The 16,070-nt window shown below is 33.1% G+C and overlaps 1 protein-coding gene across 6 annotated transcripts in view; it reads left to right on the top strand.

Annotated features, from left to right (window-relative positions):
* ESRRG (estrogen related receptor gamma) overlaps positions 1-16,070 on the top strand; it is a 654,372-nt gene that overhangs the window by 429,217 nt on the left and 209,085 nt on the right. Inside the window, exon 1 of one of the 6 annotated variants that reach the window (XM_012547887.3) lies at positions 10,139-10,531. The exons of 4 other annotated variants lie outside the window; for them this stretch is intronic. In XM_012547887.3, coding sequence (XP_012403341.2) covers positions 10,476-10,531 — 56 coding nt within the window. In that variant the 5' untranslated portion in view covers positions 10,139-10,475. Of the gene's footprint in view, positions 1-10,138; positions 10,532-16,070 lie in introns of those variants that run through there. One more of the 6 variants, XM_003767709.2, reaches the window with a different exon arrangement.

Raw genomic sequence — 16,070 nt, 5'->3', positions numbered from 1 at the left:
AAGAACTCACTAGTCTTGGCATTTAAAACCCTGTCCAATCTGATCCTAACTTGCCTTTTCATACTTGCTTCATATACTCTTCAGTGTATCCAGTATTCCCACCAAAAATAGGTCTACCTACTCTTCCTCACATTCTGGACTCTGATCCATTCCCTATGCCTGGAATATACTTTTTGTACCAGGGCATCCTCCCCCTTCAGTTTAGAAGCCATTCCCACAGTATAAGTGCTGGCTATCTTTCAATTGGCTCTTATTTATTTACAGGACTTGTATTTTGTATTCTCTAGCAGACTGTAAGATCCTTGAGGACAAAGTTTATTTTGTTTTTGTCATAGCCTTAGTGACAAAAGATTGCAATTTGAACAGAATAGGGGCTTTATAAATTCTTGTTGGATTACTCAATGAAAGGAGAGAAGAGATAAAAAGGAAGTAGGTGGAAGTTAGATTTGCTTCAGAAAAAAAAAAATCTCCCAAATAATTTAGTTTTGGGAAGCCTTGGCAAGAATCTACTGATTTCAGATTAAATGGATCTGGGAAATAATAATGACATTTCTTTAGTAGGTTGCTATTATTATTATTATTATACCTACATCATATCATTTGGTCCCCAGAATAAACCTGTGAGATAAGTAGGGTGTATACATTTTACTAATGTGGAAACTGAAGTGCAGAGAAGTCATTTGCCTATGGTCACATATCAAGTTTATAGCTAAGGTGGGATTTAAACACAAGTCCAGGAGGCTATACAAAGTATGTCATGTTGCCTCTTAAAAAATAGTCCCATTTCAAAAAAAGAAAAGAAAAAGGCTCGGCATAAAAAAAAAAAAAAAAAAAGAAAAGAAATCCTTGTGGCTTAATAGTAATCGCCCTAAGAAATTCATTTTCAACAAATATGGAAGGTTATGGGAGTGTAATTTGTAGAGGTTTTGTAATGTTCAGTTTTCTACTGTTGCATATCAAGAAGAATATAATGTATCCCATGAAATAATACAAAAAAAGTGCTTCCAAGGAATGTAAAGCAGAAAAAAAAAAAAAAAACTGAAAGGGTCTAGGGTAGGTCCTAAACAATGTTAGGAAATTAGAGGATGAAAAATTAAGTTCCAGAGCCTGAAAACAAAAAGAATCATTAAATTGTTAGTTTAAAAAATATTTCTAGTAGTTTCTCAGAGATAGTAGAACTATACCTTCTAAAGAAAAAGCACCTGATTGTGTTCGGCGAAATGATATCTGCATGCTTTGCCATGACAGTGGTCATCTAGTACTAATCAAAGGAAAAGGAGACAAATTGTGGGTGTTGGCATCTCCCTGCTGAGAGATCTTGAGTAGACCTTGTATTGACTTGACATGAACAGGTGGTATATTTTCTTCCAAGAGCAAGGATCCAGGATATGACTTGTCATACCTGACAACTATTACCAACTCTTGGTGATTCATATAAGGATATAGAATACTGTTGTAAGAAACTTAGAAATTAGCTAAAAACTAATTAAGTCTGGATAACTAATTGATATCAACTGATAATCACAGCTGGAAGTGTATTAGTGGGATCTTGTGAACTTTTAGCATTAGAATGGACAACCCTCACCCCCTCAGGATAACCTCCTAGAAAGTAGTCACGGATCTGGGAGCCAAATTGTCAGTGCCTTTGTTGTAGTTGAGATACAACAGAAAAGGAATAGATACAATTTATGAGAAATATGTAAGGAGAATCAAAGGAGACTGGACCAGCCATTTGGACTCAAGAAGGAAATGAATGATGAGTTACAAACGCAGATGCGAAACTGGCTTTAAGGCATGACTTAAAAGTGAAGACAGATTTTTAACTATCCAAATATCTCCTAGAACTTTCTTTCTCTTTTTTTTTTTTTTTTTTTTTTTTTAAAGCACTTAGGATTAAGACTGTCATGTTCCAGTTAAGAAAGTCAATAATGTAAATACCCAGAAACTGTTGTCTTATGATAGCTACCAGGGACAAAAGAGCTACTAAACTTCTATTTTGCATCTGCTGTTTCTACAGTACAATGAAGAACAGAAAAAAAATGGTTAATAGGGTCTTGAACTCCCCAAGAGAAGTGAGAGTTTACCCATCTTTCTTCAGTGAATTAAAGTGACAGAACTTGAAGTTGTAGTTGAATCATTGTTTCGGTCAGAATTTCGGCAAGAATTTTTGAAAAGGGCAAGAAGATGGAAAAATGTTGCTTTAAATTGTGGCATTTAGAGTTGTCGTTTTGTAAAGTACTGAGCACAGTGCTTGGCACATGGTAGATATTTAAATGTTTCTTTCTTTTCTAATCTTTTATATGGGAGAAAACATCTCTAGAAAGGGAGAGTGACTTTTCCAGTATCACACTAGTAATAAGTGGGGGGAATGGGGTAGCTATGTGGTACAGTGGGTAGAGCATACCCAGCCTGAAGTTAGGAAGACTCATTTTCCTGAATTTAAATCTAGCCTCAGACACATACTTACTAGCTGTATGACTCTGAGCAAGTCACTTAACCCTGTACTTGCCTCAGTTTCCTCATTTCTAAAATGAGCTGAAACTACTCAACAGTAAAAGTAAGTAGCAGAGCTAGAATGTGAATTCTGGGAGTATGAACATTTTAGTGATTATTGAGGGCAGTTTTAATCCAGCACTGTTTTAGTTCAGATTTGATTCTTAGGGAGGATGAAATGAGACACTCCAAAGTCATTGACTAGTTAACAGAAGGAAGTTTACTTTACCCTAAAACAATAAATATGTACAACAGACATGCAGAACATTTATCTTGTAATCTCTGCTCATTTTCCTTCACAAATGCTGTCTCCCTCAAATCCTCCCAATTGATGCAGGATTATTTGATATTCTCACTAATAAAATCATTTAGATAATTCCAGGAATTAGGATGTGGCAGATTCTTTAAAAATAATGGCAATAGTGTGAAAATGTTCCATTTTTGTATGGCTATGATTTGTGAATTAGGGGAAATTGTTTAATTTTTTTTTAAAACTGAAAATAAGTACTCTTTTGCAAGTATGAATACTGGTTCAAGTCTTCCTGTACCAAATATCTTCCCAAACAGCTATGCTCCTTGGCAAGCAGTCTGAAGAAATAGTTAAAGGTTAAAATAGCTTCAGCCTTTGTTAAAATTTACCACTTTAATATTTAGGGTTCTAATTTAGTGAAGGGTGAATTAATCTGTTTTTTTTTTTCTCATCACTGATGAAAATTGTCTTTGATTTGTTTAGTTTTCTAATTCAAGTGGTAACTGAGCTCTGAAAAAAAATGTAGTCTTTAATTATGTTATTTGCTTTTCTGCAACATAGAATTTGATTGGAGGAAGCTTAACAATACAAAGTAGTTGTGCATATATTGATAAACTACAAACGGGTTAAAGACCCTGGCGGAGAGAAGGTAATAATCATGGGAAGTGGCAGGTATACCTCAGTGAATAACCTCAGATCTTGGTTTAAATTCAGATACTTTTAATTAGCTTTGGCTTCTCCTTCGGTCTTTTCTTTCAGAGATGGAAAAGGAGTAAAAGCTCTTCTATTTTTTTTTTTTTTTAATATCTCTTGGGTTAGAATCACTTTTCCCTCCCATAAATTACACTGTTGTTTCCTAGGATTTTGAATAGAGTGTTTCTCCTAGAATGAAATTTCCAAGAAAAATGAGCAAAATGCAGATGGATGCTTAATTCTTTGCCACTGATTAACTCTCTTCCACTTTGCTCCATTTCCTCCATAAAGTGAGGGCAAACATTACATATGTGAAAGAAGTCAATTCTATAGTATTTATGATCTCTTGGTAGAAATTGGTTATCAGAAGAGAATGCCATATGGCAAGTCCCCTTGGGGCTTTTGTTTTCATTGTTTAGCAATGATAATACTGATGAAAAGAAACATGTTTAAAATACCTAGTTTAAGAAAGTTTTACATTGTAGTCAATAAGCAGACATACTTTTATTTACAGGTCAGATGGGCAACACATTCCTGTAAACCCTTGTAGGTAATAGTCCAGGCATTGAGTCTAGGTGGAAAAGATTTCCAAGGCAATGTTACCTGCTAGTTCAGTATGATGTGGCTGCTTGTTAATCAGTGAACATGAGAACAAAGAAAAAAGAGAAAGACATCTTGGCAATGAAGCATAGGTATAATTAATATTATCCATTGCCCATCCTGGCTTTTATAATAATAATTATTATTATTGGTTTTCCTTTCCTACTATACCTTTGCCTTTCTCTACTTGAAAATATGTCTAACTCACTTTGTTCCATACTGAAAAGAAATATGTATTTCGATTAGGTTCAGTAATCTTTTAAATTTGGAGATCTTTCTTAAAAGTGAGAAAATTTGGGCAGGCCATGAGAGGTTCTTTAATCAGCAAAAGTTGTGTCATTAAAACAAGTGGTAGTCAGTAACTAAAAACATAACTAATAAAGGGAAGAAAAAGTCAGAAGTAATGGATGGAGATATGCAAGAAAACTGCTATAATTTCTCCTTTGCCATTTATACTCACCTCTTTCATTTATGACAAGGAAGATTAGTACATGAAAGTATTCATGCTTTACTTTATTCTAGTTAGTACTGTTGGGAAAGTTGCATAAGGGTTTAATATACAGTTAGAAAGTATTCTGTGTAAATTTTCCCTGCTTTCAATTCCACTGGTATTGTAGAGGATTGCATTATTGTGCAATATTATTAGTAAATGTGACAGCAAACTCATGTCTTTTGACAATGTGTGAAGAAATTTAGCCTTCAAACATTAAATCATTTCCTTTTGATCAACTCATGGTAGAAACAGTTAATAAGAACAATAGTATTAATGATTGAAATTCAGAGGCAAAGAAAAGTTGAAAGGAGATGTTTTAAGAGTGATAGAAGATAGGCTTATGTGTTGGAATCTCATTCATTCTCTCTTCCTTTCCTCTCTTTCGTAAAACATACACACACACACACACATATACACAGATTTTCTTGGGCAGTCGGTCAGCTATAGATAAAATAATTTCATAGGATTGTCCTCAGGCAGGCAAATTTATTTAAACATGATATTCCTTCTCCCATTCCCACTCTACCCCACCTTTCATTTAGTCATTATATACTAACAAATAAAGTAATTATGTCATCTCAGTAAAGATCATTGATATTCATTGGGGGAATATTTGTACTTCAATTTTTTTCTTGTGTTCAAGTACCAAAGGAGAGGAAAAAACCAAACAAACAAACCACCTTTCCTCTCTTTATTTTTTCCAGTTAGTAAGATTTAAAAATTTAATACCAATTAAGGGAAATTAATGAGAACTTTAAAAAAAAAAAGTATTTTAAGTATTACTAGATGAGGAATTTAGCATATTTGTTATCTGAATATTAAATATGTACCACAAAAACTGTTTTTCTTAATTGTCTGTTCAAAATATTCCCAGATTTGGGAACAGGAAGGGAAAAATATCAAAGTAGTATTGGATTTTTCCTAATTTTGTACAATAATAACATAGTCATGATAGAGTCAACAACTTATTGCTTTGAAAAGAAGTAGAGATTTGATCTCCTCTTAGGTTTGTTGTTTATCATAATCATCTTTCAAGTGAAAAGGCTAATTTACTCTTTCTATAGGAATATTTTAAGCATGATTATCATAATATCACAGCTGCCTGAAAAGGTCTAAAATGGGACCTTGACCTTGAATGTTTTTTTGCATTTAGCTTGTAGTGCTTAACATTCAAGAAACAATATAACCAACTCATTTATTAATCTGTAATTTCAAACTGTTAACTCTTACTCTGTAAATATAACCATAGTGATGCTTGAAATCTTGCAGCAACTAAAAAAAGTGCATTTGCTATTTTAATAGAGTAAATGTCTGAGGATTTCAAGATTTCTTTTGGGAATACACTAGAACTAAAGTAAGTTTTCCCTTTGGTATTACACTAGCTTATGATTTAATTTTTACTGACATTCCAGCAGTCATATTATTAGCTTCACAAAATGAAAGTGAAAATAATCCTGTATTAATTAAACAGAGTAATGGAATTCCTTCCTTTAGTTTATCTGAGCCATTTTAGACAGTAACAGACTTTCCCCCGTTTTCTCCCTTTGAACAAGCTTACATAGGAAAGGGGTTTGATGGGTTATAATGAAAGTGTGGCAGCTAGATGTGATTTACTATGCAACTAGCAATTTAATATACCTTAGCTAATTGCATCCCCCAATTTGGGTCTAGAATGGAAGGACAGGATGACTTTTGAATATATTTGTATACTTTGAAAAATTTTAAAAAATCATTGATTCCCCTAAATTTAGCCCTTTAAATATCAATTGAATTGCTGAGGTTTTGATAATGAGTGTATTTCCATCATTCTGACTTCTGAAGGAAGACAATCTGCACTGTTTTCAGGAGGCAGATTGATGTTCTACAGAAAGTTAAAAGTGTATATTTTAGAGTTTGGGTTTGAGAAGAAAAAATTAGCTAATGCTCAACTTAATTTTTTTTATAATAATAATTATCTCTGATCAATGCTAGATAAAAGATAACATAAGTCATACAAATACATAGTATGCTTTTCTAAGCATTATAGAATTGGGGAAACATCTGCTTAGCCAGTTTAAGAAGCAATCTTAAAGCCAACATTTATTATGCTTCTTATAGTTTTAAAGGTATATCTAGCTTTTCACAGAAAAAAAAAACAAAAATGACAATATGAAATAAAAACTCGTGTGACTCAAAAGTAGCATGAAAATCATAAAGATTTTAATTCTAATCATTCAGTCGTAAAACATATATTTGAATTGTGTGCTTTTTAAAATTTATTCCAGTTACCTTTTAAAGTGTTGAGAAGGAAACTGAAAATAGTAATTTATTTGATTCTTTCAAAGTGCCGTTCAAAATTCAAGAAGAGTAAGCAATTTTTGGCCAGCTTTAAAGATAACATAAGAATTCATTTGTAAGGTTGTAGGAATTAAGATATGATTCTGATTGGAGAACCCAGAGACTCAAATATACAATCTCAGTATGTAAATAAAGAAAACTGGTATGTATTTATATGGAAAGAAACTTACTTTTTTACTTGCAGGGACTAGGGGAATATGTGGGAGTGTACTTGTTCTTTAAAATGTTAAAGTGAAGGAAGCATCTTCTTTACCTTGTGGCCCCTGGGTTAGCTGTGGTTTAAGAATAAGGTTGTTTAGACATTCAGGAGTTACTGGCTTGTTTAAAGATGAAGATGTTGAAAGATTTACATAGGGATAATTATATGCACAGTCTGATGGTCTGATATAGACTTAGCTCATTAATGTTCTTTGAGAGACAGTCAAGAAAGCTTCTTTTATTTGACTCCATTATTCCTGCTTTGGTAGGTTTTATAATGTGTAGATTTGATTGCCTGAATGTTGATATGTCTATCATGGTTTTTTGCTAGATTAATTAAAATATAAATCTATTGTTCTCTATACAATCAACCCAATCTGTCTTAACAGACCCATTTCTTCACCTTTTCTACCTCTCTACCCCCCTATTGTGGGGAAATCTTTATGAATAGGAAAGATTCTTGGGATGACTTAACTGTGTTTCTTTATGAAATGTCCTGGAACCTGTCCCAGAAGTTTAGTGCAATAGATTGTATTTTAAAATTTAAATTGGTTAAACTGAATTCAAGACAGTAGGAGTAATCTTAGGTCCTTGACTCGTAGAGGTGACACTTTGGCCCCAGGGGGAAGAAAACACACTACTGTATGAAGTCTAATATAATACTTCTGGTCATTCAAGGAGCAGGGATTGCAGTGGAGGGAGCTCCTTGCCTGGATCAAAGATGGTTGGTGGAAAAGTCGTGATGGCATAATAGGGTAAAAATGTGTGTTCAGAATGTGTTTGTGTATGTGTGCATGTAACATGGAGGAATTCATACTTGAATATGAAAAGTGTGCTTAAGGAAATATACCACACAAAAATCCAAATAGGCATTTCTGCAGACAAGTAAGTATAAAGAATATAAAGGTAAATTTAAAAATACTGAAAACATGAGATAACTTAGGTTTCTTCAGCCAGTAATAATAAATTTGAGTAGAGATTCTTTTCTTTAGAATAGCTCTTTCAAAGGAGTAATAAACGCGGAACTGTCAGCATGATAATGCAAAAGAATATGAATACAGCAAGGAGACAGACATATAGATGCCTTTTAACCTAGTATTTGAGACTACTTGAGATCATTGCTTTTTATCAGAAGGATTCCTGAACATTGAAATTTTTTGTTTGCATGCCGAGAAAATATTTGCGATTGAATCAGCAAATGGTGATAATTCTAGGTTACTCAGAAATCAAAATTTGTATGATTTACTATGTGTATGTTTCTAGTAATGAAGTTCTGGTATTTTTAGGAATTTTTTTAAAATCAAAATGCCTTTGAAAGGGTTTTTACTTTAAAAAAAACTCTTAAAATGATTCAGTAGCTTGATTTAGATTTGATAAAAGCAATTCTTTTTTTGTCTTTCTGCTGTCTGCAGAGTGCTTGGATTTTCTTCTACATCTCAGAGCTCTTTTAATTCACTGCTCACAACCAAATTTACATCTTAATTGCAGAGTTCACATTTAACAATATAGACAGCATAATGCTACTGGTAATTAAGCTTTTACTACCTGCTTTTATACAGTAGTCACAGACATAGTTTTTGCTATGTTAGTTCCGATATAGAAACTTGCATGCATTTAGACCCCAAATATAAGTATCCAGGCCTACACTTTAAGTCTGGTTAAGTGCATGGCAAAAGGAAATTGCCTTCTCCTTTGGAAGGACAAAAAAACATGTCTGTCACTTTTTCTATTCTGGACTTTGACTTGGTCGTTCTATTTTAATACAGAGAAAGCAGAAGATTTTATGAAGGGTGCTTTGAGTTCTGATTTACTGTTATTAACACATTCTGTGCATGTGTACTGATTGATTGGCTTTGATATCAAAGATTGTTATTTTCATCATGTAAGGCTTTCAGGTTCAGAAGGTTTTGTGAATATCATATATTAATTACAAAATTGTGTTAAATTCTCAATGAGGTTGCAGTTTTCTTTTTGCTCCATGAATATCTGTAATCTATTCCAGTGTCACATAATAAAAATATATAGCTTCCCAGAAAAATAAATATTATTTCCTGATACTAGTGTTACATGTTTTAAAAAGTAGTCAAAAGCAAACTCATAATTATTTATTCTTTTAGTTTTCTTAATCTACTTTAATGATCTTACTTTTCAAACTGCTTCATTCATTAACTTGTCTTAATGAGAGGCCAGGTGTCTGAGTTACAAAAGATGATATTTTGCTGGGTCTAGAGTCCTACTTAATTTTGAAATGTGCCATGTATGCAAATACATATGCACATACACATGACATGAAATAAGCACTGGTGTCAAAATAATATCTGTACTTCTGTCTCCCACTCTGATGGTAAGCATTTTTTTGGGGGAGGGAAAGAGAAAGTATAAAGTTAAAAATATTTACATTTGAAATTTTAACAATGTCAACTTTCCACAATGCAATCCTTATCTAGTTAAATTTGTTTAGATTTAAAGTACTATGATCACTTCTTCCTGCCCTACTCTCAGCAAGTGGAAAAATGATTGATTCTTTAGTTGCTTATTTTCATTTTGTGAAAGTGTGCATTGAGCATGTTTAGAAAGAGAAGAGGAAGTGATAAGTATATAAATTATATGCATATAAAATTCAGGAATGAATTCTTTTGTTTTAGTTGTTTATACTATCATACTTATGCAATCATTGCTACCTAAAATAAACAATTATAATTTTTCAAAGTTATTAAGCATCTTAGAATAATATTAAATTTGAAATGCCCACTACAAATTAAAAAAAAAATAAAGAGCTATAAGAAAGAAGTGAATGAGAAAGTAGAAGACTGAATAATGAGGCAAAAATGTAATGGAATATAGACAATGGCATCGTAAACTTATTTCTCTACCTTATGTAGAATTCTTCCCCAAATTAACTGTGAGTCTGGCATGTTCTTCTTTTTGAAGGTAACAGGCAAACTGTACTTTAGGTTAAAAAAAAACCTTCCAGTACCTAAAGAGTTAAGTTAATTATGTTCCTTTGTAGCCTCTCAGAAAATATTTGTAGCATTTAAATCTCTCTTCCCTCCACCCCTCCCTTATCTGCCCACTGTTTTCAGTCCCCTTTCTCTATCTCCACCCTCTCTACCTGCCTGGCTCTCCTCAATCTGTGCTGCCTGGGTTCTCCTCCCCTCTGATTGGCGGAAGCTCTTCCAATCTAGAGCTCGCCTGGGCCAGTGGGACTGCATATGTAAAGCCCTACTTCATATTAATAAGCTCCAATCGGGGCTTTAAGTCCTTGATTAGGAGAGTGTGAGAGCTTTTGGTCCCAACTGGCTGTGCCTATAGGCTTGTCACCAGGAGAACATTTGTGTTAATTGCACGGGGCTCTGTCAAGGAAACTTTGATTTATAGCTGGGGTGCACAAATAATGGTTGCCGGTCGCACATGGATTCGGTAGAACTTTGCATTCCTGAATCTTTTTCCCTGCACTACGAAGAAGAGTAGGTACCTTTTTTTTTTTCTTTTTAAATTGAAAAGATACAAATATATATATTCGCACCCTGATTCAGGTAACGATCTGTGTATTTTGTGTGCATGAGTGGCTGTTTGTGTCTGTGTTGTGCCTTTTGTGCTGAGGGCGATCTCCTAATTCAGTAAGTCGAGAATTGTTCTCTGACTACAATGTTACCTTTGAGGCGAGGCTCGGTAACTGTCAGTAAAACAGCTGTGTGACAGTCACTTCTTATTCAGGTGCTAAGAATAGGCACTTGGCACCAATGCTTACTGAACTGTTAAAATGCATCTTTTACTAGGACCCATTTTCCCAAGGAAAAAAAAATGTTTTAAAATATAATATTCAGCAATGATTTATACTATTGAGTGCCTCTTATGTATTTGCAGTTTGACAGATATTTCCATCTCCCTGTCATTTCGTACCTCACAGAGTTAGAGGGAAAATTGCACATTTGCTAATTCTCCTTCAGAGAACAATTTTAAAACTAGCCTCCTGCAATTCAGGTCGAGAATAATGTTATTTGCATGGTTAGCGTTAAGTCAGCACTTAGCTGACAAATCAATCCATTAACTAACTGGGGATTTTCACACATTCTGAATATTAACAACACCAACACCACCACCAAAAAAAATCTAAAGACAATCTGACTTTTAATATTTTACACTCAAATGGGTTATACCGAGAGAGTAGAGTTATTTCACTTATTGTTTCCACAAGATACAGCAAAGTACTTTGGCTTTTACCCTCAGTTTAATTTGTATTTATGCATATCTTTGTGTACAAGCCAATTCATGTTGAGATTACCAAAGGGGGAGAGTAAATGGAGGGAGAGAGGTTGGATGAGGAAGTAAATTAGGTATTCTGGTGTAGATGAGCAGATCATAAACTTAATTTCATCCCACAGCCAGGATAAAATATTAGTATATCGCAGGAGCTGTCACTGGCTCATCTTTCTATTGAGTTAGTTGTTATATTTCTTTTCTTTCATATTATAATAATACAGAATGTTGTAATTTTGAAAAGGGTGCACTTAGTAAGCACTGTGTCTGTGGCTTGTGGGGGGGAATATAAGGATATGTTGAAGAGACAGTGTATTATAGGTAAATGTCCACTAGCTGTCCTTAGTGACTGCATATTGCATTGCTCTTTGTAATTAAGCCAGAGATGAAAAGTGACTTGCAGTTGCAATCCTGTATGTTGGTGATTTTAGACATAAGTGTGTGTGTATATGCATAACCGTGCGTATGGGTGCACGCGTGTGCATGGTGTGTGCCCCTGGAAAATACACTGGAAGAGTTGGGCTTAATCAGAAAGAGAGGAATTTTTTTGGGGGGGGGTCAGGTTATTCAGTTTAAAATTTAAAATAAGAAAACAGTTTTAAAATAGTAAGGGTTCAGAAATCACAAAATAAACAAAGGTAGATTGTCCAGTAAGATGTGATTTGTAGTTTAGCACACTTGGAATGACTGAATAAGAGAGTATAAAATGTTTTCATAGTGGCCCAAAAGGCAAAAAAAAAGATTACCAGAAAAAGCTCGCTCATATTGTGAACTTTCTTTCAAAAACAAATAAGCAAAAGAAAAGAAACTTTAATGGGACCTTAAAAGGGAGTCTTTTTACTTAGTTTTCTTGAATTTATCGTCTTAAAGCTAATTTGAATAATTAGTTTAGATAAGCCTCTTAAAGTAGATGCAGTTAAATGAAATCAGGGCACATGTCCTTTTGGCTGTGGTGCAAGATTCAAAGTAGCTCATGCTTTCTTTTTTGGCTCAATTAAAAGTCATCTTTAAAAAAATTCAGATTTATTATCTGGATGCAGTTCTGATGGTTATGTGGTTCACTGGACAGACAGAAAGATCTAATGCTAAGCAACACATCTGCCTCTCTGTCTCAATTAATAAACCACAGAATTTATACATGCTATTAATATTCATAGTAATTGTACTTGGGCTATACCCCCATCACGTGTATATACACAGAAATCAAGCTAGAGTTGTGCAGTTATAATGAAAATACTGGAAAATTTCAACATTGAGTTTTGTTTAAAAAAAGAGAGACATTTAATACTTAAAATATGACTAGATTAAAGGAGCCTGAAATGTTAGCCTCTTATTAAATTTCTTTGATTTTAGGAAAGGGCATATGAAAGAATGCAATACTTTTCACCTTGTTTTCCATTTATGTTTTTAATAATAATAATAGTTAACACTATAATACAGGAAAATAATGTATCTACTCATTTTGACATGTGTCAGTCTAATCATTCTAAATGAGTGTGTTCATCACACGAAATCCCTTTCAACCTCTGATTAAAATGTAACATTGACCACAGGATTACAAAGCGGACTTAATTTTACTGACTGTTTTAACAGCTGTCCCAGCTGTTGGAAGAGGCAATGAAATATGGCCGTGAGATACTGTAAAACAGGGAAAGGGGTGAGATTGTTTTGTAAATTTATACATGAGAGCTGAATTAAAGACCTTAAAAAATCGAACATAACTTGTTTATTTGAGTTAACTGCTTTGGGCCATGCAAGTTTAGTCATGTTTACTCTGTTTTCATTCACTTTTCTTATCTACCTACATCTCAGTCAGTCTTGCTTTTTTGCTAGCCTTTCTTTCCCAAATCAAAATATATAAAAATTCAGATGCCCAAAAATATTTCAAGGATGTTTTTTTAAACTGAAAGGGAAGAAAAATGCATAAATGAACTAGAAATAAAGCTTGAATCAGAGTGGGTGCAATCTAGATAAAAAAAGATAGATAAGGTCTTGCCTTAAGTCATTTAGATAGTACTTGATATGAGAACTATGAGCAGATATTGTCATATTATTTTTTTAATTATAATCATCTCAGAGTCCAAACTGGGACATTATATTAGTTTAATGTCAAAGTGGCACGGGAACTAACTTGCCTTTTTTTTTTTTTTTTTTTTTTAAATTGAAAATACCAGCAAACTTAAAGTGATAGTATTTTGGGACTTGGAAGAAGTGGTCATTTTTTTCCTCTCCAGGATCTGGAGTGTTGAAGAAAGGTTGTAAATTAGTGGGAATGACAATAGATATCACTGGAGTTGGCTTCAAGGTTCAGTGTCTTATATCATTGAATATCACAAGTATTCTACATATAAAAAGGATCAGAACTGTTTTTTTAAATAAATGAATTAAACAGCCAATGTTCAAATTCCATAACTCTATAGCTTAGGTAAGCAGACCAAATATATTACATAATATCAAATTTTCCTCTACAAATTAAGTCATGTAGTGTCCTTGAGCCAATAAAATGAATTTTGTATTCTCCTTGGATGGTAAATAAGGTGCATGTGTTTCATCTTGTGTGTGTGCTTGTGTGTGTGTATGTGTATGTGTGTATATTGCATTCCTGGATACTTTTGGGTCAAAGTTTTAAAAATCCTGCTTCTGAAGCGGTGGCAGTTTTTTATTTCTTAAGGGTGAGGATTGGGGGAGAAAGGCTTTTGACCAGCCCCTTTTATAGTGATGGTTTCTCATTTTAATGTGTTTATGGCGCTTCTCTTTTATTTACTACTGAGTGAGCTTTAGTGCGCTTCAGCAGTAATTAACCTATGTTATTATCAAAACCCTTGTGAATATCCATTAATTATTTTGAATGTATTTTTAAAAAAATTTTTATATAGTAACATTTTTAAAAATTCCAATTTAAAGGCATTTGGTATGCTTATTTATAATCCTTCTTATAATTTACACATTTCCAACTAGTTTTCTATTTATTACTTAGTCTGTTTGTAATACTAATAGGTCTAGAAGAGCATATTTTCCCCCTTTAAAAAAAGTGGTTAAAATAAGTTAATCAGAAATCTGAATTTTTACCTCCAGTTTTTCAGACCTTAGAAATATCAGGCAGTTTATTTATTTGTTGTTTGGAGTGTTTGTTTTAAGTTAGTTAATAATTCTTTGGGAATTTTTGTAAAATATTGAGCTAACAGAAAAATACTTGTGCTTCCAATGTTGAGGAAAGATAAGGACCTTTTCATTAGCCAGGTCCTATTTTTGCAATTAATTTCAGATCCATGGTGCTATTCATCAAACAGAGCAGGTAACTTCTCTGATTCTATTTAACAGTACTTTCACCATACCTCATTCCAACAAGCGCCAGAAACAAAGAGCAGACTATTGTTTTTGAAGGTAGATAGCATTCAAGTGCTATCACTTAGGAAAATACCCTGAACAGTTTTCTAACATAGTGACTAAATAAGATAATAATAAACCTGAATGATTCTTTGTGATGTTAAAGGACAACACCCTTTGACATTTAGGATTTTGCTTATATGCCATATAGTAAATAAAATTTAATATTTCAAACAAATGGGCTTTCAGAAGAAGTGATTTTTATGAAGGTAATTAATATTATTGCCATTTCTAGTTTTATCATCAGATTCTAAGTATAAGAAAAGAGCTTTTAGTTATGTCAACTGAAGTTTTGAATCAGATGAGTTCTGAATTTGTTTCACAGAAAAATTCATGGAAGAAAAAAACAATAAAATGTTGATCTGTTATAAGTGCTTATGAGCAGTTCCATCCAGCTCTCTGGAGAAATTCTGTGATTACACAAACCCACTTTGTTCAGTTTTTACCTCTTTTACATCCACTGTCCTTGTATTAAATTATCATTGTCCTAAAGCACATGAAATAGAAATTAATTGCAGTTTTCAACAAGCTCTGACAGTGAAATATTTAGCCCCTCTGTCTCCAATCATACTTATATGTATGTTTGATAGTGCAAGGATGACACTAACAATTTCTGCAGCTTAACGATGTCCTTATTAAGTGTTATTTTATATTTTGTGCATTTTTAGAGTTGATTGTTGTTTTATGTGCACATGTATATAAATATGTATGTATATTTACTACTATAAATTTGTAATTCACATATTTTAGACCACAAACAAGTTAACTCTACTATGTCTACATATAACTATACATATAAGTATGTATATTTCAAATCAGACTCATGAAGACGTGTTCCTAAATCATATACATGAAGAGAAAAGAAAATTCAGGCTCTTAAGGATCATATATGTGTGTGTGTGTGTGTGTGTATTTATGTATCTACTTTTAAGTGTGTGTGTGTGTGTGTGTGTGTGTGTGTTCAATATTGGATGCCAGATTTTTGCTGTATTTGTCAGGCATGGAATGTATCTTAATCAGACGGTTCAGTCACTGCAAAAGACAGGTAACTTCTTAATTAAATCCTGAAATGATTTTATTTTATATTAATCATTTACAATATTTGTTGTTACTTCATTCACGTATTAATCAATAATATGTTCATGTCCGAGATTATAATTGCATTGAGATATTAAGTTCATAATTTTATGATTTGGGTCCTGTGTCCCAGAAACATTTTTTTGAACTAGCTTTCTCTTCGTTCTTCTAAGATACATTTTATATACAACATGATAGGCTTTAAAAACATAGAAACATTAATTTCAATTATCTTATATAAACCCACCTTCTTTAATTTTTTATATAAAGAAGACATACAAG

Source organism: Sarcophilus harrisii, chromosome 4 (genome assembly GCF_902635505.1).
Source record: "Sarcophilus harrisii chromosome 4, mSarHar1.11, whole genome shotgun sequence".
NCBI lineage: Eukaryota > Metazoa > Chordata > Mammalia > Dasyuromorphia > Dasyuridae > Sarcophilus > Sarcophilus harrisii.
This window is presented reverse-complemented; position numbering and strand designations above follow the sequence as displayed.